Consider the following 22,877-nt stretch of genomic DNA (forward strand, 5'->3'; position numbering starts at 1 on the left):
GAAGTCTGGGTCCCTTGGCCACTTTCAACACTCACTTTCGATCAGAAAAGTTCTGTTTGGAATGTTAAATCGCCCCTGATTTAACATTTTTGATGGTGAGAATTGAAGGTAGCCAGATGGCCAGAGAGCACAGGCACGTAGGGGTGACTGCTGCCTTTTTCCTTAACTTCCACTCTTCTCTATCCTAGCAGCTGTCCCACTTTAATTTTGGTTCCCAGAGAGCAGGTTTGGGAACACTGGAACAGCTTCCAGTTAAACTTTTGAACTACAAAGTTAAATTGTGAGAGAGCCCAGCCACTCCTAAAGTGCTGTTGACTGCGGCAGTGAAGCTAGAGGGGGAAACACGCTGTTCTGGAATTCACCGAATTATCTTTTCATGTAACGGTGAACTAAAGGGTCCAGCTTCCTGTGAAGCTTAGTGGCCAGCCTTGGGGGAAGCCACAGCAGCAGCCATTTGAAATCCTTCTGTAATATTTTGTGGCTCACCTAACCTAGTGAGGGGTTCTGTTATTGCCTGCCGTGTAACCTTTGGTGCCTTAATGGTGTGCTGCTGTGGCTCAGAGATCTGACACCACTAGCCAGCCTGCAAGCATAAAGGTCTCACGCTGGCTTCCGCCAGCCTAGTTACTTCTTGTGGGGTGACAACGACAGCCCTTCCAGTCCCGTGTCTCCCCATAAATTCATAATCACAGTCTGTATACATATTTCATGATGACCATCAAGTACAAAACCTTACCAGCTTTCACAGAAGACCTAACTCAACATATTTTATAGCACTGTAACATTGTATACAGTCGATTCAAGGGCTTATTTTTTGGGGTTCCAGACCCCCGTTCTCCTCTTGGGTTGTCTGGACTCTGATTGTCACACCTTCAGCCTGCATTCACGTGGTCAGACATCAGAGAAACACTAGGTTTGCCCTCTAGCCAGCCCCCAATACTTCACAGGTGGCTGGGCTCTTTAAAGTTTTACATTATTGAGAAAGCTGAATTGGGGTCTGCTTCTTAAGTAAGGCCTGGTCTACACACACAGATGTGCAGGTTTAAATAAAGGAGTAATTTTGATACCAATATGCTTAAACTGGTACAAGTTTGTCTTATATTAGTTTAGTTTACACTGGTAAATGTACAGGAGCAAGCTACATTGATATAGCCTGTTTTAAACAGATATGACTGTGTATTCACACTGGAGTTTGCATGGGTTTAACTAAACTGACTTTTAAATTAATGCAGTGTCTGTGTAGACAAGCCATAAGAGTAAAATGTAAAGCAGCATGCAAAGTGCTGCAGGTGAGTTGGAGCCAGCGGGTGCAGGCTATGGCTGCATTTGCAGTGAAAGCATGTCATTTCCATCTGGAACAAAAATCATTAAAATTAAGGGTCTCTCTGTATTCTCCAATTTCATTTCCTTAATGGGTTTATGGCTACTGTAACAAACACATGCTATCTATTTTTAGCTTCTCGTGCTGTATAACCTGACCACTAAAAACCTGAGATCTCAGATCCTCCTGCTGTAAATGACAGACTCCTAGCACTTGAAATAAAGGAGAATCTATTTGCTGTAGTAGTACAGAGCCGGTGACACGCACTTGAGCAATACTGATTCCATCCAGTGAAAGGTAGTGGTAGCATATAGGGTAGCAAGCACATTACAATACCTATTGTGTAAAAGGAATAATCAGGTAATAAAGTTAGAGATGTCAGGCCTGTGTCTGGTCCAGTTTCACATTCTGATTGGGCCTTTCTTTGGTGATGTCATACCTGTTTAAGTCCCCGACAGTCAGGATACAAAGCCATATTATAATGTGGAATAAGTCCTGCAGATCAAGTGGGACCTGCTCTTTGTGAGACTTGTTGAGTGTCTATATATTTTTTTCCCACTTCCAGCTGTTGCTGGTAATCCTCAACCTTTTAACTCAGCTGTGTGGTGTGGTGTGGTGTAAACACTAACTCTACTGATCTCAGAGTCTGCATGTGGGAGTATTGGAATACAAGTGCAATGAGGAAAGATCAGACTGCTCCATTTGTTGGCCAGTGACTTGGGCCCTATCAGCCACTCCTGAGTATTCTCTTGTTCCCTCCGGATGTCCAGTAGTTCTGGTAGGATCGTGTTTTGTGCTGATTGTAAGAGGAATCGTTACACTGAGAAAACTCTGAAATACAGATTAAAATTGAATCCCATTCCCTTTGTGTGCATTTCTCTGCTTTCTTTTGTCCCTTTGACTAACTACCAAATAATTTTGTGCTAGATTAGATAAGTGCTTCTTCCCTCAATATCAGTTTTCTCCTACGGTATAGTGCCAAGTGTGATACCACAGTCATTTCTGAGGCTGAAGTCCTAATTTATGATTCCACAAACAGGCTTTCTGTGGGTTATTCTAGTGTGTGACAGTCCTTCCTTGGTACATTTTTGACAAATGCCTAGTTCCAGGCTTCTCAGATGGAGCCTAGCCTGTTGCCGTACATCATGGACAATCTGCAGTCAGTGAAGGTTGGCTCATTGCTGTGCAGAGACAGATGGCTTGTTGCCCTGTGATGTGAACGGCTGTGTCTAGTGCATGCCAATGCGTGGGGAGTGGTTAGTGGAGAAAACAGCTTGCCAGAATATAAAACCCTGCAATCTGTGGCCAGATCAGCCATGGAGAATCCTGTATACCTTGCTGCAGGAAAATGGCAAGGAGAACCCAAGATCAAATTTCCCAGGGTCCTTCGCACCACAAAGAAACCAACAATGAAGGGGAAATTAAGAGAATTGCTACCAGGGTGGATGACTCAAACTGTCTAGTTGAAAACCTTGAAATACACACCTACTAAAGCGGTTAGCCATATGTACCTACACTTTTGTCAAAGGAAATCCCCTTCGAAGGAGAGAAGAGGTTATTTTCATTATTTTCAATTAGAATGCTGATATTACTTGTAAAATGACGCTGCCTCCTGAGCACCCACTCACTACTCCAACAACACAGCTAGGATGCTCTGAATAAAGTCTTGTATACCTTAAACTGAGCAAAAATCCAATGGGATAATATAAGGCTACATGCAGCTGGTCAGTCTGATGGTAGCCGGCAAAGAGAGACGTTATGGTTTCTCTGTTGCACATGTGGGTGAAAAGTTGGGATTCAAACCCCCAAAAGTTCACTTCCACAATGTTGAGGGCCACTGAGAAGTGAATGGATCCTTTGTTCTGTGGAATTTAGCCCAGAGTGCAGATTATCCCCATGCCTTTTGCCAGCAGGATACAGAGGGTAATACTCATTTTGAATAGGCTGAATAAGGCTGAAATTCCTGCTAATTGATCACCTACCAAATCTCAGTTGGATGCTCAGTGTGTCTTCCATTGCCAGGGTGCTGCTTGCAATAGAGGTAGTGTGCCTTTGGGCTAGCGTTATTCAGCTTCAGGGTGGAGCAGGACTCTGAGGATTATGAATGGTTGTGTGTTTCTAGATGCATGCACACATGATGCAAAGCTTTGTCTGTCTGTCTGGCAAACTGATCTTGGCAAGTAATATTTTCTTTTTTCTTTCCTTATATTTCCTTTCCTGTGGTGTGTTTTCTTTCTCTTCCTCTTTTTTTCCTCTCTCTTTCCACCCTATCCTGCTTCCCTTCCCACCCACATCCTGATCTGCCTCATCCTCGGTCTGCTAGCTGGAAACCTGAGGCTACAGCAGATTGTAAATCCGATAGATCCCCTGGAGATCCTGGCAGATGTGCACTGGACACACATCCGCGAGAAAGAGGAGGAGGAAAAAATGGTCCCAATTTCAAAGTCCTCCACCTCCAGAGGTAATCTCCTGCTGCATCGATCCCCAGATCACAGTTGCAGCTGTTTAACTCTGTTGCTTCTGCTTCTTTCAAGCGCAGCCTTCTTCAGATGGGTGAACAGTGATTCAAAGGCTCTGCTTCCTGAAACTAAACACTAGTTTAAACTTCTTACTTTTGAGGTCGGTCTCCATTTAAGTCACTGGTTTTCTAAGTCAACACAGCAGAGTGAGCTCTCCTGTCTTGTATATCTAATTAGACTCTGTGTAACATTCTGCTACAGGATGGGAATCATTTGATATTGCAGGTTGCAAGCCCCTGATAACAGATTTAAAGTGTCCTGGACTTGAGAGGAAACAATTCAGCCCGTTGTTCCTTCAAGATAGGGGTGATGAGGAGTCCAGGCCTTGGAAAAACAAAAGAAACTTATTCTGAAGGGTTGAACAGTTTTCTCTTCTACATTGAATATATTCTGCTGCTGTTTTTCAAACTTTGTATCTGCATCTGGCAGGGGCATGATATCTTCAGGAAATGGTGAAGAGCACAGCAGGCCCAAGGAGCCAGCCAGTTGCTGTTTGGCTCTTTGTATTGAGATTTGACAGTATTTTTTTTTTTTTTTCTTCAGCAAAGTGAGTCACCATTTCAAGATGCCATTTTGCTTATAAGGTCACTTTGGAGAAGGAAAAAAATAGAGAATGCTAGTACCCTTTCCAACATCTCTCATAAATCTCATTGTGAATCACCTTCCACACTATTCCCACACTTGGGACTGTGATCTTGTCAGATGTCTTGAGCTAAGCAGGGTGGGGCCTACTTTCCTAGTATTGAAGAGCTGTAAGGAAAGCCCAACTGTCAACAAAACCAAAACTTTGTGGTGTTTGATTCAGTAGTTGGTAGTCTTCCCTCCAAGTCTGTACCAAACCAGTCTCCCAGAATGATCTTAGGAGAACTGTGTTGCAAGAGGTGCTGTCTTTCGAAGGAAATTTAAGACCAAAGTCCTGATTGCTTGTGGGTATTAAAAATCACATGGTACTTGTTGTAAGAGCTGGGCGTCTTAACTCTTGTTCCCTAGCCAAATTCTTTCCAGGTAACTATCTTCTGCCTAAGGTTCCTCTGTAGTTTCAGCTGGGAGTGGTTTTACTGCCTGGTGTCTGCATTTATTATTCAGTGCTGCATTTCACCCCAAAGGTGGCTACATTTCAGTGGTGGGGGAAGTTATTCTAATAAATATAGTAGCTTGTAAAGTGCTTTGGGATTCTTTGAAGTGAAAGGTGATCTATAAAGATAGATCATTATTTCCCTTCTCCCACAGTTATACAAACACAGGCCTCAGTGTTATAGCATTAAACATTCCTGACCAATGTTGCTTGAAGTTTAAGAACCCTGAGTAAGTCCTGACATTGTTCCTCAAGTTTACCATATTTAAGGTGAGTTTAGCTTCCACTGATAACAGAAGTGACCACAAGTCAAGGGTGCTGCCATTTCTGTTTTCCTTTTAGCTTATATTTTCTCTTCTTATTTTTCCTACATGTTTTTCTTTGTGCAAACAAAGAGAGGTTAAAGCAAAAGTCGATCAGAAGGACTTTCACTCACTCCAGAATTGTGAGCTACCAGTGTCCTGTTTCTAAATCCCAACTCCTCTCTCTCTGGCACAGCTGCCTCCATGATATACTGTTACAGTTGTCCGTAGAGTGAAGGAAAACCTGTGCTGACCCTTTCCCATGGTGCGGACAATCCCTTCCGTGGCATTTCCAATTTCCTTCAGGAAGCAGGAAATCTTTCCTTCCCCAAAGAATAGGCCAAACTGAGAACTGGATGTTCACGGACCCATAACTTAGATGCTTCATTGCAATAATCAAGGTTTATTCAACAGTAGTAGCAGCTTCTAAAGGGGCTGATGCAAGGTGTGGCTGTGTGGATGCTCCACAAGTTTCATTGGTCAGTTTGACAGACTTCAAGTATCTGTTCATGACTGAGCAGTGTCCTACCACATGTGCTGTTTAGAGAGCACTTCAAAACCACTCTCTGGAGTTGATGGTTAGATCTAAAGGAGCAGGACAACATGCTGATACCCAGGAAAGATGTGTTCGGTGAGCTCTCATGCTCTACTAGGAATTCTCCCTTGCCTTGTAAGCATCCAAACCTAGGCAATATAGTCTGAAATCAATACAGCCTTTGGCTTTTGTTAGCACTATTTGTGTGGTCATACTTCATCTTCTGGCTTCTCTTGCCAGCTTGACCAAAATGGCTGGAATCTGCAAACAGGACACTGAGGACATGTTCAGCTCTCACTAACACCCTTATCTTCCATGGATCCTAAAAGCAGATTTGGTATTTACACTTCATTATCCTAATTTAACCCTCAAATCCAATCTCCATCATCTGACAAGGTCTAGGTTTTATTTCTGCTCTTGGTTTTGAGGAATTTCTCTCTAGTGTTTCAATTTCATACACTTATTTGTGTCTAACTTTTGATTTACTATCATTATTTATTGTTTTTTAAATTCAGCATCCGACCTTCCCTCCGTACGCCGTGAGGCGGTGCAGGCATGGCTGGAGACGGTCTCTGGAGGTAGTTTGGTGATATTCGTTCTCTACCAATTCAGAATAACCCTGCCCGCCCTCCTTCCATGCCTTCAGCAGCTGAGCTGGTACCTTAACACTGGATCTATGGCCCTGTTGCTATTGCATGACCAGGAGGGGGGAGTGTGCATGCATGCCTCGCTCACAGTCCATTCTTGCATGAACTGGGCTTTCATCTTACCCCTTGCAAAGGCAGGCAAGACAGAAAAGAACATCTTCTATGTAAATGGAGAAGAAGAAAGTAGTTTAACGTTTTGATTTGGGTTATAAACTGAGGAGTAATAGTCATCCTTCCCCACCCCTTGACAAAGGGATCTTGGTGCTTGCTTGAAAGTGAAGAGATTAGGGAGAGTGTTTCAAGCAGTGTCTGGAGCAAATTACAGCTTCCTGCTGAAGAGACCAAGAAAGAAGATGTCAATTAAGCTAAAGCCAGGGACACTTTAGAGCCAGGAGTGACTATGGAAATAGCCATGCTCCACAAACCTGAAACATGTTGCCCATCCAAGCACCAAGGGAGTGGAAAGATGCTAAATGTCAGCTGCTTTTCCTAGGTGGTTCCCTAGAATCTCTTACAAAATCAGGGAGTGTGGAGATTTGGGGCAGGGAGGTGTTAAATTCTATAAACCACAAAAAGGGTCTAAAAAAATACAGTAGAACAGGGGTAACTTGTGTGACGTCTAGCTGAGTTGCCCTTGCAAACAGGAGTAATTAGCGCACCTCTGAAACGTTGCTTCTGTAACTGTTTTGGCAAGGCAGCAGCATTTACTGGATGGCTGCACATCACCCCATCAAGTCCTTGCTGCTGGCCAACATGGACAGACTGCTGAATCTGTCGTTTCTGGCTGCCATAGTGTACAGCTCACTGTTTACTGTTTGGCGACTCTTGTCCTCTTGCTCCTCATCCTAACTGCACATATGTATATGCACAGTATATGTATAACTATAACCAGCCACCCTCTTATCCTGTCCCCCAAGCTCCGGGTCCTTCAGAATGGGCTGCCCACCAGTGTGTTACTTATCTATGCATCCATAAAATATGCTGCTGAATTTTGTGTTTTTAAGGTATTGTAAAGAATTTATTTTCGTCTGTTAGATCCTCGCTATAGGACACTGCACCACAATTTCCAAATGGAAGAACCAACATACACATAGCCAGGCCAGTGTCAGATATTCACCCATTTGAAGGTGACACTTTTACACATTTTGTGACAGTGGCTCACATTTGATGTTTTTACCTAAAACAAGTTACTGTGGCATTACTCTTTCTAAAATGGCAGTAGCTGGTACACACCTAAGCAACAAGCAGGTCAGTAAAGCATCAGTGTGAGAAGGAGGCAGGGGGACTGGTTTAGTTAAGAACATCTTTAGATGCCCAGCCCTTACAACTGTGACTCGGCCTTCGTGTTGCAGATCTGTAAGATTCTGTGTATTACAAAGCCTGTGGTTTAAGGGTACAGGCCATGTCATGCCACACTGCATTTTAGGTGATGGCACAGCATCTTGTAACAGCAGTTTAAAAAATATGCAAGCCATGTGCCCCTCCACTGCCATGATGCTACAAAGGTGGAAAAAGTGACATAGAAGAAATTCTCAGGTTGAAGGGGCAGGACAAGCCTTGTTTCAGTGGAACAGACTGTCAGTGTCATGCTTTGAAGACCAAGGAAGCAAAGAGCCTCTACTAGAAAAAGAGACTATCAAAATGTGTGTGGAAAATGTCAAGATGCCAGCTCACTCTTTCTTAGACTGTCATGATTAGTAGTGTTGAAATTTAAATGGTCCCAGGTAGGCTATGAAATGAGCACTGGCATCTGTTTACATCATTATGGGGCCAGAATTTTAGCATTGTGTGCATATAATTTGCCGCATGATTACTGAGAATGTATGCTCATTTGCAATAATCAAGCATTCAACAACCCAGTTAAATGTCTAACGTCATTTGAGCCTGCAGTTGTGCTAATTATATGCACAAAACCAAAAAAGGAGCCCAGGTTTGTGCAGTCTGCTGGTGCTATAGTTAAAGCTAGAAACTCCTTTAAAACAAAAAAAGATTCTGCCTGAAGTTATGGAAGGACCTTGAAGCTGTGTGACCAACACCCACGCATAATAACTGAGATGGGATAAGGTGTAGCAATGGAGAGAGTTGTAGGAGTCTCTTGGTTTTTGTGAAATATCATTTAGTAATGTGAATTAAAGCCCATCCTGGTGGGGCCTCATGCTCCCCTCTGGAATTAAATCCTTTTATGTGTAATGTTGTCAAATGCCTTCTTTGGGTTTATAAATTCATGAATCTTCCCTTCAGACTGATCTTGTAAAGCAGATTCTGGGCTCTGGCACACAAGAACAAACTTCTTATGTGTCTGTTGTTCACATTAAAATAACTGAATACATCTGGGCCCTGGGTATCTGCACTGCTGTCTGGACTCCACCAAACGGTTTCTTCTAGAACGTTGCAGCCGCACAGAGTTAAACAGTTTCCAAATGGTCAACTCTCCTGGCTAATCCCTCCTGGCAGGTCACCTCATCTGACTTCATGTCCCTCAAACTTCTTTGTTTCCGCTGCTAGGCAAGTTATTGTGGCAGAATAGGAGATTGCAGTTTGCAACTAGCACACATCCTCTAAAATGTTGGTAACTGCAGTTCCTTTGTGGTACCAATACTATATTGGAGCAACAGCTGAGCGTATTCCATTAGAGCTTTCTCTGACACCCTCATTTAATGTCTCACTCAAGCATGCCTTGGTTGCCGAAGTGGAGACGCTGGTACTTCACGAGGCCAGTCCCTCAAACGTGCCTTGAAAACCTTGCAGTGCCAGTGTCTGTGACAAAGCTTCCTCAGAGGCACAAAACCTCTTGACTACTCAGACTCAAGGCTTGAAATGCCAGCTGAGTGTCTTCCCCTGCTGACGCACCTCAGAGCACCTTGTTGGAGAAACAATGAGTAAATATTGGCACTCAGGGCACTTGGTGCAGTTTAAAACTGTTTTCTATTGTATAGATTGTTTTTCCTTCCTCTCTCTCTCTCAATGTTTTAATGCATTCCAGCCCCATTTGAGGAGAATGAAGTGGAGGATGAGGTGGGCACAGAGCCAGCAGATACAGAAGGGGAAGCAGGCGAAGATGGAGACACAGGTGCAGAGCTGGATGATGGTACGGTACCACAGTGCATCATTAAACCTTGTTATGGAAGCAGAGTCATGTTGGGACGCAGGTATCTTGTGTAAGGGTGATCCAGTCAGAGCAGATCTGTATATGTGGGAGCTCAGTGCAGAAGAGAGAGAAAAATTGGATTGAAGTGTGAAATGGAACTGAAGAACTGTAGTGCCATGGATTCTGGAAGACATTGCTTGCAACCACTCTGTTTGTTAGAAGGCTCAGTCTTATCACAGAATCATAGGAATGGAAGCGACCTCAAGAGATCATCTAATCCAGTCCCCTGCCCTCATGGTAGGACTAAGTATTGTCTAGACCATCCCTGACAGGTGTTTGTGTAACCTGCTTTTAAAAATCTCCAAAGATGGAGATTTCATAACCTCCCTAGGCAATTTATTCCAGTGCTTAACCACCCTGACAGGAAGTTTTTCCTAATGTCCAACCTAAATGTCCCTTGCTGCAATTTAAGCCCATTGCTTCTTGCCCTATCCTCAGAGGTTAAGAAGAACAATTTTTCTCCTTCCTCCTTGTAACAACAGCAGTCCTTACTCTCATTATAGTCCTTCGGAATGAAGAAGTGAGTGTTCATGTGGGAAAAGGCTGTAGGACTGACCCAAAGCCTTCTCTTCCCAGCATGAAAGAAACTGCACATATTAGGAGATGTAGGAAAATTTCCAGCATAACTGTGGAAAGCATGAAACAAACTAGAGAACTTATTTGTATCACATTGGTAACTAATTAAAGTGACCCCAGTTAGCATGTAATGAAGGAATAGACGATTTAGGTGCTGGGGTACCACAGTGAATGGCACCCTGTGAGAAGGTAGATAGGATAATCGAAAGATTTAGGAAACAAATGGCTGTCCTTATGGGTTTGCGTCCAAGACCTCTTCCTTTCTGTGTCATCGTCTTTTTCCCACCCAGATCAAAGATGGTCAGATGACACCCCACCTGATGCAGAAGATGAGTGTCACTTACCTCAAGGGGACATGGAAGAGCCAGAATTGAAAGTTTCTGAGGATGAGGGTGAGCGAGAGGCCACAGCTCCCTGCTGTCTGACAGAAGGTAAATACTTAATCTCTGTATCTTGCAGTCCAGGAAGACTGATCGGTTCTTTGAATTGTCCAACTGAGCTGTTGGTGAAAGCAATCTCTTCAATTACATTTGAACCATGCCAATAGTCTCAATGCCTTGCATGTGTTTGCATTTGTGTTCTGAGAAAGGTGTTGTGATACCACATCTTCCCAAAGCGGAAGGGAACCCACAGAACCAGTTGTTCCCTCTCTCAGCTCCCTATGGGTGCTTTTGGGCTAACTGCCTGTGTCATTAGGGTCACATACAGATTCTCAAACAGACTCCAGAGGGCTCATCTAGAATGTAAAGGGCTAGTGATTTGTTCACTGTTTACTGTGCTTCACATGGATTTAGAATGTTAAAAGGCTTGTTTATGGGTTTTTTTTAACGGACTCTCCATTTCCCCTAGATCCATGCAAACCCTCCACCCCGATCTGGTCACCCAATGAGACTGCTGTTCCTCAGTCCCCAGTTGGTAGTCCCAGTGCAGAACAAATAGAGGTAAGAGTTTCTGGTGCTGTTCAAAGCTATGTTGATATTGATTAAGGGACTGTACTATCTAGATTAGTAGAACAGCTTGTATGACAGAGTGATAGTTTTAGCTCTTTTTTCTTATCTAGATAATGTACATTGTCCTCTGACTTCTTGAGACCTAGTTTCATTTAGATTTTAGAAGAAAACAAGCCACTTTTTGAAGAAGTTCACGGTGCAATGGCTGATCAGTAGTACAAGTCTCTAAATCTAAAGGCAAAGAAAAAGTTATTTTTAACTGTTGTATCCTTTGTTTTTGTGATTATTTACTTGCTAAATTGCCAGTGCGGTTTGATTTAGATTCCCTAGCCAAAACTTAAATTGTGAGATCAGGCTGGTTTGTTGACAGCATTCATACTGGAAGGGAATGGAGTGAATTCCTCTTGTCACTTTTAATTGTGCTATCAGACACATTTATTTGTTTTATAGTAAAGCTGCAGTCAGGATCCAGGGCCATTTTGTGCTAGGTGCTGTCCAGGCTTACAGGTAGACAAGGTCTCTGCCTTGAAGATCTTGCATAGTTTTGAAAATAACATTTTCTGCAGCTGACACTCTTCAGATAGTAAATCTCTATGGGGAAATGTCAAAGGCTTAAACTCTATAACATAATACATTGCCTGGGTGACGTAGCAATCTAGTGGCAGCAGGTCCAAGTGAAATCTAAGACTCCTCAGATGATTAGCGGCTGGGAGCTCTGCAGCACCCACGTACTGAGCCCCAAACTAAGGAATGCCTCATGCCTTTGAGAAACAACCCTACCCTGGCCAAAATGTGGAATAGGTATGGAGGAGCCTTCCCCTGATGGGGGGGCCACTCGGAGCGGGGAAGGGGTAAAGCGGAATTGGGTATTCTGATATGTACTTCCCTTCTTTTTCCAAAATTAAATTTGTCGTTTCGACTTGCAGAATAGACAGCTTACAGAGTGGAGCAATATCTGATGAAAGATCCCAAGTGGTTTTCCATGCACTGGAAAAGGACGCCAAATGCATTTTTCATATATTGAAGCTTAAATTATCACTCCCTTATTCCTGAAAGCCTGAGGCATGGAGCAGTATTCTAAATCCCTCTGAAGGTGCTTAGTGACCATTAATAATCATTTCTTTTGTTTCTGCATTTCCATAGAAGGTAGAGGATCACCTCACGGCAGTGCCCTGCATGGACAAATCTCCAGAGACACGCTTTTTTCGTGAACCATTCCTCCTTGAAGAAAGTCCAAAAGATGAAATCCTTGAAGATCAGAAAGTTAAAAGCCCTTCTGTCTCTCTTTCTCCAATACGGTCCCAACCAGTTGCATTGCCAGAAGCCATCACACCTGCATCACCAGTGCAGTCTCAGCCAGCAACACCTATGTTGGCTTCATCCCCCGCCTCTGCCCAGTGGCCTATCTGTTCCCAGCCTTTGCCGTCTGCTGAAGCACCCATTCCATCTCCAGTGGAACCTCCAGTGTGCTTTCAGCCTGTACCAGCCTTAACATCCACTCCTCTGGCCCAACTTGCCCTAAAGAGCCAAGATAAGGAGGTGGGAAAATTGGGGAGCCCTACTACTGCAGAAGAAGCCCTGAAACGGAATAACCTCGTAGAGGAGTTCTGGATGAAGAGCGCTGAAATCCGGAGGAGTCTGGGGCTCACTCCAGTGAACAGAAGCAAAGGGTCAGAGCCTAGCTTTACTGTCTCAGCCCTTGAGTCAGCTCCGCTGAGTGTTTCAGAGGAGGAGGGGATCCATCTTGTAAAACCCCAGCCTGCCCCAAGAAGGCTGATCATGTCCAAACTAGACAGTGAGCAGATGTCTCTGCTGACTCCAAAATCTCCTTCAGACAAAGAGCTGAAGAGTTCCAATGAAGTAAAGAGAGACTTATCCAGCAGCTCTGGATTGGGTCTGCATGGAAGTTCATCCAACATGAGGACATTGGCCAGCCAGAGCTTCAATACTTCTGATTCCACTATGCTCACTCCACCATCAAGCCCTCCCCCACCACCTCCTCAAAATGAAGCACCAGCAACTTTGCGTAGAAAGAGGCATCAGACAATTTGGCAGAATGAGACAGAATCTAAGCCAGCACCAGCACCAACACCTCCTGCACCCTCACCTTATGAGCACAACCCTCCTGCCAAAGAGTCAACCCAGGGCTCAAAAGAAGAGGTGCGGAAGTCATTTGTGGAGAGTGTGGATGAGATTCCATTTGCTGATGATGTAGAAGACACTTATGATGAGAGAACTGAGGATACAAGTCTTCATGAAAAGTTCTTTACACCCCCTACCAGTAGGCCAAGGCCAGAGAAGCCTCTTCACCTGCCATTAGTCAAAGAGAATGGTGGACCTCCATCAATGGAAGGAGAAGCGAACCAAAGGAAGAGAGTGCTGCCTCAAATCTCTCCAGAAGCCAAGGAGCTAGCTGAGGAAAGAATGAGAGCCAGAGAGAAATCTGTAAAGAGTCAGGCATTGCGGGATGCCATGGCTAAGCAGTTGTGTAAGATGAAAGATCTGGAGACGGCTGCAGCTGCTGCGGCCACCAAGGCACGAAAAGCCTCCTCCATGCCCTTGAAGCCCAAAGAGAGAGGTTTTGAGTCCTCAGCACATTTGGCCATGAAAGCAGCAGAGGGCCCCACGCTGAAACATGATGCTGCTAATGAAAGGTTCCTCTCCCCCCCTGTTGACATTGCTGGGCCCGAAGGGTCCGTCACCTCCTCAGAGGGCTCCAGTGGGAAAAGTAAGAAAAGGACTTCTCTCTTCTCCCCTCGTAAGAACAAAAAGGAGAAGAAATCCAAGAATGACAGCCGGCTTTCTGACAAATCAAGTGGCATGGCCGAGGAAGCCACCAAGCCCAGATCATTGTGGAAGTCTGTTTTTTCTGGGTACAAGAAAGACAAGAAGAAAAAGACTGATGACAAATCCTGCCCTAGCACTCCTTCCAGTGGTGCCACAGTGGACTCTGGGAAGCACAAGGTCTCTCCAATGGTTAGAGCAGCAGGTATAGTACATCTGCCTGTCTGCACACTGTACTTTCACTGCAGCTGGAAAGCTTCTGAAATGAAGTAGTCCCAACTCGCTACCCCACACTGTTATGTTCTGAGTCGCTCTCCTTTGCCTAACATGTAAAGCCTTGAGGATAATGGGATTGGAACTGTAGACATGTTTGTTTATAAAATAAGTAGCATATCAATGGGAGAAACAGATTGTCAAATAGCAGATTTGGTACATTACTGTTCATTTCACACATACCAGGCTACAAAACTAGTCATTTTTCTGCCTTAACCTGACTCAAAAGAGAGGAGTTTGCCACTTTTCAAACTTGTTTTAACTGCCACCCTGGCTTCCTACCTTGACCATCATTCACTTCCCTTGAATCTACCATGGCAGACTATGCAATGTTTTTAGAGATAGACATAAATGTCCCTTCATTAATTAAAAGGTAAATGGGTGCTTAAGAGGGCATTGAGATATGGTTACTTTCCCTCCTCTTTGCTCTCTGTGTGGCTTGGGACCTGCCAGCTCTCTGCTGCTCTAAAAAGCGGGGGTCATGGGGTCAATCATAGATACAGATCTGCCACTTACCACTCAGAGCACTTTAGTGACAACTTGAGAATCTTGAGACATACTAAAGCAGTTATCTGTAAACATGGGCCAAAGCAGACGTACCTGTCACTTCTTTTGACTCATACCAAAGTGGAGCTGGCCAAAAAGACTTAATCCCTGCTGCTATCATCCAAATGCTCAGCCTCTTTATAGGAATAAAGAAAAGGAGTACTTGTGGCACCTTAGAGACTAACCAATTTATTTGAGCATGAGCTTTCGTGAGCTACAGCTCACTTCATCAGATGTTTACCGTGGAAACTGCAGCAGACTTTATATACACACAGAGAATATGAAACAATACCTCCTCCCACCCCACTGTCCTGCTGGTAATAGCTTATCTAAAATGATCAACAGGTGGGCCATTTCCAGCACAAATCCAGGTTTTCTCACCCTCCACCCCCCCCACACAAATTCACTCTCCTGCTGGTGCTAGCCCATCCAAAGTGACAACTCTTTACATAATCGAGTCGGGCTATTTCCTGCATAGATCAAGGTTTTCTCACATCCCCCCCACCCCCATACACACACAAACTCACTCTCCTGCTGGTAATAGCTCATCTAAACTGACCACTCTCCAAGTTTAAATCCAAGTTAAACCAGAACATCTGGGGCTGGAGGGAACGGAAGCTGTGCTTACCTTGTTCAACATCATTCTCAAATTTACCTGTTTCAGAAGGTGGGGCTTCCTTAGAAGGAAACCCCACAGTCAATGATTCCACACTGTGGTGTAGCTTTGTGGAGTGGTGCTTTTGGGAGCACGATATTCCCAGATGTTGCAGCAGTGAAGTGTGACTGTGATAGCTATTTCAAAAGTGTAAATCAAGCAGGAGCAAGACCAAACTCAAAAGTATCTGCAGAGATAGAAACACAATAGTAGTGACCACTCTTCTAAACCTGTCATCCTATTCTTACTTTTTTTTTGGTCTGTTTTCTCAGATTTGCAGCTCCGTCGACACTTGAGTTTCTCAGAGGACTCTGACCTCTCCAGTGATGATGTTCTCGAACGATCTTCTCAGAAATCCAAGCGAGAGGTAGGAAGACCATTTAGATAGAACTGTCCTCATAGAGATCATAGACTCAGAACCACAACAACGTTTGCCAGGATTAACTTTATCATTCTTACTGTTTTTGTTGCAGATGGTGTTAGTATAAGATTGTCTGAATAATAAACCTGAAATCAACCAGTCAGTTTCAACAATAAGCCAGATTCCCTATTGGCATTGTACAGAGGTCCTGTTGTCATTGCCATGCACACAGGCGTTGTGTGTATTGTCTTGTTCTGAGGGTAGGATATTTTTGTCCCTCTAGAGAACATACTCATAATCTCTAGCATTGGGAATTTCATGTCTAAAGAGTAAATTTTACTGGCTGTAACATTACTACAGAAATGTGCCATTGGGACATTCCTCACTTCATGGTGAAGATCTGGTTTTAGGACGTTGTTGTGCCAACCTAGTCAATAGGTTGATCTGTTGGAGTTTGAGGCAAACTGCATACAGGTATGTTACTGTGCATTCAGCAAAGGCATAGGCAAGACAGAGTATCCAGAGAGGTGCAAGCTGCAGGTTTGTGGTTCTGCAGCATGGCATATGTGTGCGTATTTCCCCAGGGAGATGTGGATCTATATGTTAGGGTTCTTCTGTCTGGAAGAGCCTGTCTGGAGAGCCTGTGTCTATTCCGCTCCCATTTTGTCCCTACTCCCTTTGAGGGATCCCTGGCAATTAGCAGTTTCCAGATGCGTGTCTCCTGGGTGTAAGCAGTGACTGCGAAACTGAAATAGGAAGAAGGCGTTGGATACATGGAGATTTGAGCATAGGGCTGTTGCTCACCGTGCAGGTAAGGGCTGGGTGTGAGCTCAGCTTCTTGAGAGAAAGAAGTGTCTGCTTGCTCGTGAGCAGCCTCCTCTGGCTAGTGCTGTAGAGTTCTGGAGCGAGCCACATGGACCCCTCCCCAACCAAAGGCAACTCCACAGTGAAATGGGGCTCAAAGGGGAGTAGACAAGTAAAGAGAAAGTGGAAGGAGCTTCTGCTGGACCCCCACAAACACCCTAAAAAAGACACCTGTCATTTTGCTGGGACCAGGGCATACATGTGAGCAAGAGATCTGACAGGAACTGAGGGGCCCCTGCTTTTTATTTCTCTATCTCTAGTGTATTCATCACATAATGAAGGGGGTGGCCACGTTTTCATAGTTTCATTTGAACGGGGGGAAATATAAAGTAAAAACAGAACAAGTGAAAGATAAAAAAAAAAAATCACAGTGGATGCTGGAGTGGAGAGAAACCTGCAGCTGTCAGAGGGGTTCCTGGATGTGCCCTGCAGGTTTGGGGTGTGGTGACTGGGTACGTCCTTCTCACTGACAATACCATGGTCCTCAGCTCAAGCATGCACTGGAAAGAGAGAAGTGAGTTCTCTCCTGTCCCCACTTTCTCCCCTTGTGCCTGGCTCCCAGGGTATGTCTATACGTCAAGCTGGAGGTGTAATTTCCAGTTTGAGGAGACGTACCTGTGCTAGCTGTGATCCCTCTACTGTGCTAAAAATATAATTGTTGCCATAGTGACGGGAGAAGCTAGCCACTGGAGCATGTACCTAGCATCTGGGATGGGATTGTCCACCTCCATCTCATGAACAAAAGGAACCTTAGAGGACAGTATCACAGCTCTCCACACTAATGGTGAGCAGCTCCCCCCACCTTTCACCAAGCCTGGAGAAATCAATGGCAAATGCCACGTTAGGGCAGTTGTCTGGATCAGCTGGTGAAGGTCTCAGCTGATTGGGATGGTTGTGGTTTAGTGCAAGTGGAAATACAGGAGAAGATCATTTCCACTTGTATTTTTAACTATGATACAATAAAATTCTCATAAACGTGGCAAGCTGAGGGTTTGGTGTACTGAAGTGAATGGGACTCGTCCTCACATAATTAAACCTCTTTAAGCTTCCCTCCCTGGTTCATATATATGTAGTCCTCTCCTCTGAGAAGAGGGTTTTACTCTGGGAACCGTTCTTTATATTGGACCCCTTTCTTCTCTTTGTTTTTTGCTTCTCTTTCTCCTTTGCTTGCCCTCGAGGTGTTTCATGACAAGTTCCGCATTGCATCTGAGATGCAGAAGGAGGAGGTATCTGGGGAAGCAGAAAGAGAGGGAGGTTCAGATAAGAGCTGTGATGCTGTCATTCCTGTCCAGCTTGTGAACTCCTGGCAGCGGGACTTCAATAAGCACCATGTATGTTCTCAAAGTTGGGGGTGCTCTAATATTCACTCCTTTTCTCTGGCACCTCCATGCTGAGCAACTTTGGTAACAATTGGCTTTTGCAGAAGAGGTGGTGGCCACTGAGTATTCCAGGGTCTGGAGATGCTACAGATGGCCTGGAATTCTTCCTGATACCCAACAAAAATATTGTTCTTCCTTTAAATTTTCTCAGTTATTTTACATAAGCAGCAAGATTTCCAGGATATGGTTTTCTTGTCTCACTTTCTCCATTTGCTGTGGCTGAGTCACACTTAAGGATCTCCTCTTTGCTCAGTGCCTGAGTATGCTTTCCAGGAGCAGTAATTGGGAGCGTGTGCACTAATCCAGAGGGAACAGACCACAGACACATCAGCCTTTTGGTTCACAACAAGTGTGTCTGGGGATGTAAAACATTTACACCACAGCCTGGCAAGTCTCGCTGCAGAAGGAATTGCATCCAGGGTGTGGCTGGCAAAAGGGTAGCACTGATTTTTGGGTTTGTGCCTTTTAATTACAGACCAAGTCAACTGCTTATTTCCTCCATTATGGGGAAGAAGTGGCTCCCTTAATGCCACATAACTTTTATCTGAACCCTTTCGAAGTTAAAATCCAGCTGATGTTGCTTTTGTGGTTGTTGTATTGAACTTGCTTCCCAGAGGGTTTGGCCTGTTTAGCCTGCCCATCATAGCATTAGCAATCAGTAGTGAATTAACTTTGTGTGGCTTAGTGTGTTGCCTTTCAACAAACGCTTCATGTAAAGAATGTTCATGTAGTTCCCTGTGGGTTGTGCGCTAATATTTGTGTGTGCGTGTGAGAGAGAGAGAGAATGTACAGGATGTGGGGCGATGATCAGAAATACATGTCTCCTGCTGCAGATAGTTTGCTGAATGTTAAAATTTGCATACATGTTCAGATTGTTTCTCAGCTTTCCATTCATGATCGTTTTAGTTAAATGAATATTCGGCAAAAATGCTGAATGCTGGCACTTTGCCTAGGGCGCGTTACTATGCGCTCTGTACCTCATCGCACAATGGAAATTCACTTTGCTTCGGAACACTGGGCAGTGCAATCGTTTCACCTGAAGGGGCTAATGGAGCTAAAGGTACGTCTGTGCAGCCGCTGGGATCATGCTTCGCAGCACCGGTAGACAGACACACACTAGCTCCGCTCTAGTTAGCGCACTAAAAATAGCAATGTGGTGGTGGCGGCTCAGGCTAGTGGCTCAAGAACAATCCCACCCAAGCCCCGAAGGCTGTCCCGTCTAAGCAGAGCTCTCACCTGGGCTGCTGCAACCACACTGCTGTTTTTAGTGTCCAAGTCTGAGCAGTGGTAGCGGGTGCCTGTCTACCTCGAGCAAAGCGAGCACCTCTGTGTCCCAGCTGCTGTGTAGACGTAGCCTTAGCGTGCCACTCTTGAATCGGTAAGGTTGTAGCTTTTTTTTTTTTTTTTTTTTTCTAACTGAGCTGAAATTACAGGACTGAGGGGCCAGAGCAGAGTGTTCCGCTGTCATTGACTCGTAGCACTGCTCCTTACTGAGCTGCTGCTCAGCAGCAGAACACTCCCAACACCTTGCAGCAGCACAGAGTCAGTACTGGTGCAGTGAAGAGTGTCTCCTTTTCAGCACTCTTGGAGGAGTCCCATTCAGGTACCAAGTCGGAGCCTCCATTAGCTGATGAGACCCAACACGCTCAGAGCCCTGGGTAACATTCGTGCAGGTTACAAAGCAACGAGCGAGGCCAGGGTGGTGGAACTCCAAGGTTATTTTTAATTAGTAAGCAAAGGCCATATCCAAGACATAAAAGCACCAGAACTTCTGAGAAAAAAGGTTGTGGAGCAGAAAGTAGATGAGGGGGAACGCAATGGAGTCCGCACGTGATCTCGCTGCCACTCTGAACGTTGAACAAGCGGACACCAGAGTGAGTCCCGCCAGGATGCAGGCTTTAGGCTCTGTGACAAAGGCAAAACCCAGGGACAAGATAACAGGCTGAATAGAGAGCAGCATAGTGAGATATCCGAAAAGGCTTCTTCACCAAGAGATTCATTAATTTGTAGAATGGGCTGCTGTCTTAGTTGTACATCTGTACAGGACCTACCTCAGTGAATCCTCATCCCTGATTGAGGTTCCCAGCTGCTGGGTGAATCTAGGGTTCTCACAAGCCAAATCTTTTTCTAAATGAACTCAATCATATGTGTGTGGATTTTTTTAAGAAGCCATATATGATTGGCTGAGCTGGTTCAGATCAAAACAGAACCAACCCAAACCATTGTTCCAAAGCTTGAACCAAAATGTTCTTTGTCCACATATCTACAAATACGTATTGCCAGAATAGAAAAGGGGATCTCCTGGATGACTGGTTTTCCAAAGAGGCTCCTCAGTTGGAATTGCCTTCAGGAGAGTGCTGGTAAATGGATTTCTGAGTAGAGATTTTTCATTGTGCGTAATCAGGCTGTGCCAGGTTCACCATTTGTACAATTTTATGTTGCATTTAAAAACAGCTTTGTTTGTATTACTGTGCATTTGTTTTCAATGTTGAACTGATTTTGCTCCATTTTGTGTGTTTTTATTTTTTTCCCATTACCATTCCCATTTTAAAGTCGATTTATGTACCACACGCCCTGGCATTCAAGAGATCATACTCGTCAAAGGTAGTGTCTCCATTGCTGGCCATTGTTGCATGCATGCCCATTTATTAACCCATCATATCCATACCTTGCTCCCAACCCTCCCACCACATCTGCACTAACACCACAACCCCTGACTCTGCATGAGTGAGATGTTAGCAAACCTTGGCAACGGAATCTTCCTCAAGATTATCTACAGAAAATGTGACGAACCCCAAACCTTTCTGACTCGTTAGACTGCATGCAATGATCAGTGCACCTCAGGGGCCCAAAAGGGGGACTGATAATCACTCTGCAGGACAGTCTGGTGCTGCAGATGCATTAAGAATCCTTAGTCTCAAAGCAGCGTGGTTTGTTCGGTAGAAAGTGTATTGTACGTGTGTGTTTAAAAAAAACAACAACCCTCCCCATTTGAAAAAGAGTCAATGGTCATGTGTTAGTTTCCAGGGTCTTTTGAAACACACTTGGACAAACCGTGAAATCTTAATGAAACTGTCCCAGGTTGTTACATTAGTTTTTCCAGACTGGGAGTATCTCTGTTTCCTAAACTCCATCCCTGCCTCCAAACCTAGCCCGTGTCACATGAGTGTTTGGTGGGATCTTAAACCTCCACCCCTCAATTATTTTGCTTTCTAACTGGGGTAGCATTATGTGCAGAAGAATGAAGAAGCAACGCATTAACTCCTTTCCCTTGGCAGATACGATAATGCCTCCATGTAATCCCCTGTGTCAAAAGCTTGGGATAGAGCTGCTGCCCTTTGGTTTTAAAACTCCACTAAAGATCACACTAAACTATCCCAGATATTGGTTGCCAAGACCAGTCTTACAGAGATGGGCTGCTCAGTTGGGACTTGCAAAAGAAAAGTGATGTTAACTAGATTTAAAAAAAAAAAGAAATTCAGGTCTCCCTTTCCCAACATTTTGCCCCTTAAACTGAGCGGCATCTCCGTCTGCAGCTGGGTTTGATTATGGAGAGGCAGTTGCCTCTTTCCAATTATCCCTTAGACTTTGAATCCATGTATATGTGGAGGAAAGGTGCTTTTTTCAGTCAAGTGGGCTCAGTCAGGTTAGCTTAACATAATTGTGAGGCCCTGTTAAGATCTTTAAAGTCACATAAGCTTGTGCCCACCTAGGCTACAACACAGAGGTAATACCGGTCTGAAATGATGACTGAAAAGGTGTTAAACTGTGTCTACCCTGGTATTAAGTGGACTTTCCTGATAGGTTAAGCAAGCGTGACCAGGTTAACTTGCCTGAAGAAGCACCTTCTTTCCCCTGTAGCTATGGCCTTTCTTTCCTTGACATGATTTCTTGTGGTTTCTTTTTTCACTGGCGAGCTGTGATGGTGGTTATGACCGTCCCCTCCCTCCACTCTTATGTTTAGGTTTTGTCTACACACACAGAAATTACACTGATTTAACTGAGGACTTGTCTGCACAGAAAAGATTTACCAGCTATAAAACTATATATTATATCAGTGTAACTCCTCTATGTGGACATTTATTCCAAATAAAGAGTGGCTTTTTTCCATTTATCTTAAAACTCTTCCAAAGCAACATTAGATAAACTGAAAAAGGCACTCTTACACTGGAATAAGGATGTCCACATGTGGGGAATACCGATATAAGCGAAGGTGTGAATCTAAAACAGTATAATTATGTCAGTGTGACTTTCCCCTGTAGACAAGCCCTTAGCCTTTTTCTAAATTAAGTCAGTGCAGCCTCCATACATAGACACTTTTAAATAGATTTCAGTGTGTCCACACAAGAGGGTTGTACCAGTTAGTTAAATGGGTGCAATCTTCGTGCTTAGACTGGGTCTAAGATACTGTATACCAGCTAGAGCCAGGACTGGGATGCTGTATAAAATCACAGCTTTGCAGTTGAGCCACACACTCCTTCATGCTGTATTGATCCTGACAGTGTCACCTGCTGCGCTGTGAACACCTGTGGAGATGGAACAGCTTGACTGCTTGACAAAGTTCTGGGAATGAAGGATCACATCACTTGTGAGGTTAATGGAGAGAGGAGTGTCTTCTTTCCCCCACACTCTTGTTCATGGTGTGTGAAATCTGTTCTTGTTTTCCTTTCTGCAGAGAGCCTACACTGAGGAGGAGCTGAACGCCAAACTGACCAGGCGAGTGCAGAAAGCTGCCCGGCGACAAGCCAAGCAGGAGGAACTAAAGAGGTTACACAGAGCCCAGGTAGTACCTCTGGTAGTATCTTCTTGCCCTGACAGGAACTACACTCTGCTGTCCAGGAAAACCATGTTAGCAGGATGTGAAAGAGGAGACTGTATAGCCAGATTTTCTTGATTACTTTCCTGTATTTCAACAAGATTGCTGCTGTTCCTACTGGCTTCA

The 22,877-nt window shown here is 44.4% G+C and overlaps 1 protein-coding gene across 6 annotated transcripts in view; it reads left to right on the forward strand.

The window, feature by feature from the left end:
• The window catches only part of MICAL3 (microtubule associated monooxygenase, calponin and LIM domain containing 3), a 248,532-nt gene that overhangs the window by 194,717 nt on the left and 30,938 nt on the right, over positions 1-22,877 (forward strand). For 3 of the 6 annotated variants that reach the window (XM_075122272.1, XM_075122273.1, XM_075122274.1), the window contains 9 exons: positions 3,645-3,782; positions 6,268-6,330; positions 9,383-9,487; positions 10,414-10,554; positions 10,973-11,064; positions 12,217-14,062; positions 15,604-15,698; positions 20,489-20,539; positions 22,611-22,718. In XM_075122272.1, the coding sequence (XP_074978373.1) occupies positions 3,645-3,782; positions 6,268-6,330; positions 9,383-9,487; positions 10,414-10,554; positions 10,973-11,064; positions 12,217-14,062; positions 15,604-15,698; positions 20,489-20,539; positions 22,611-22,718 (2,639 nt within the window). The remainder of the gene's footprint in view (positions 1-3,644; positions 3,783-6,267; positions 6,331-9,382; positions 9,488-10,413; positions 10,555-10,972; positions 11,065-12,216; positions 14,063-15,603; positions 15,699-20,488; positions 20,540-22,610; positions 22,719-22,877) is intronic. The other 3 variants (XM_048828101.2, XM_075122278.1, XM_048828130.2) reach the window with 1 other exon arrangement.

This window comes from Caretta caretta, chromosome 1, assembly GCF_965140235.1.
Source record: "Caretta caretta isolate rCarCar2 chromosome 1, rCarCar1.hap1, whole genome shotgun sequence".
Lineage (NCBI taxonomy): Eukaryota > Metazoa > Chordata > Testudines > Cheloniidae > Caretta > Caretta caretta.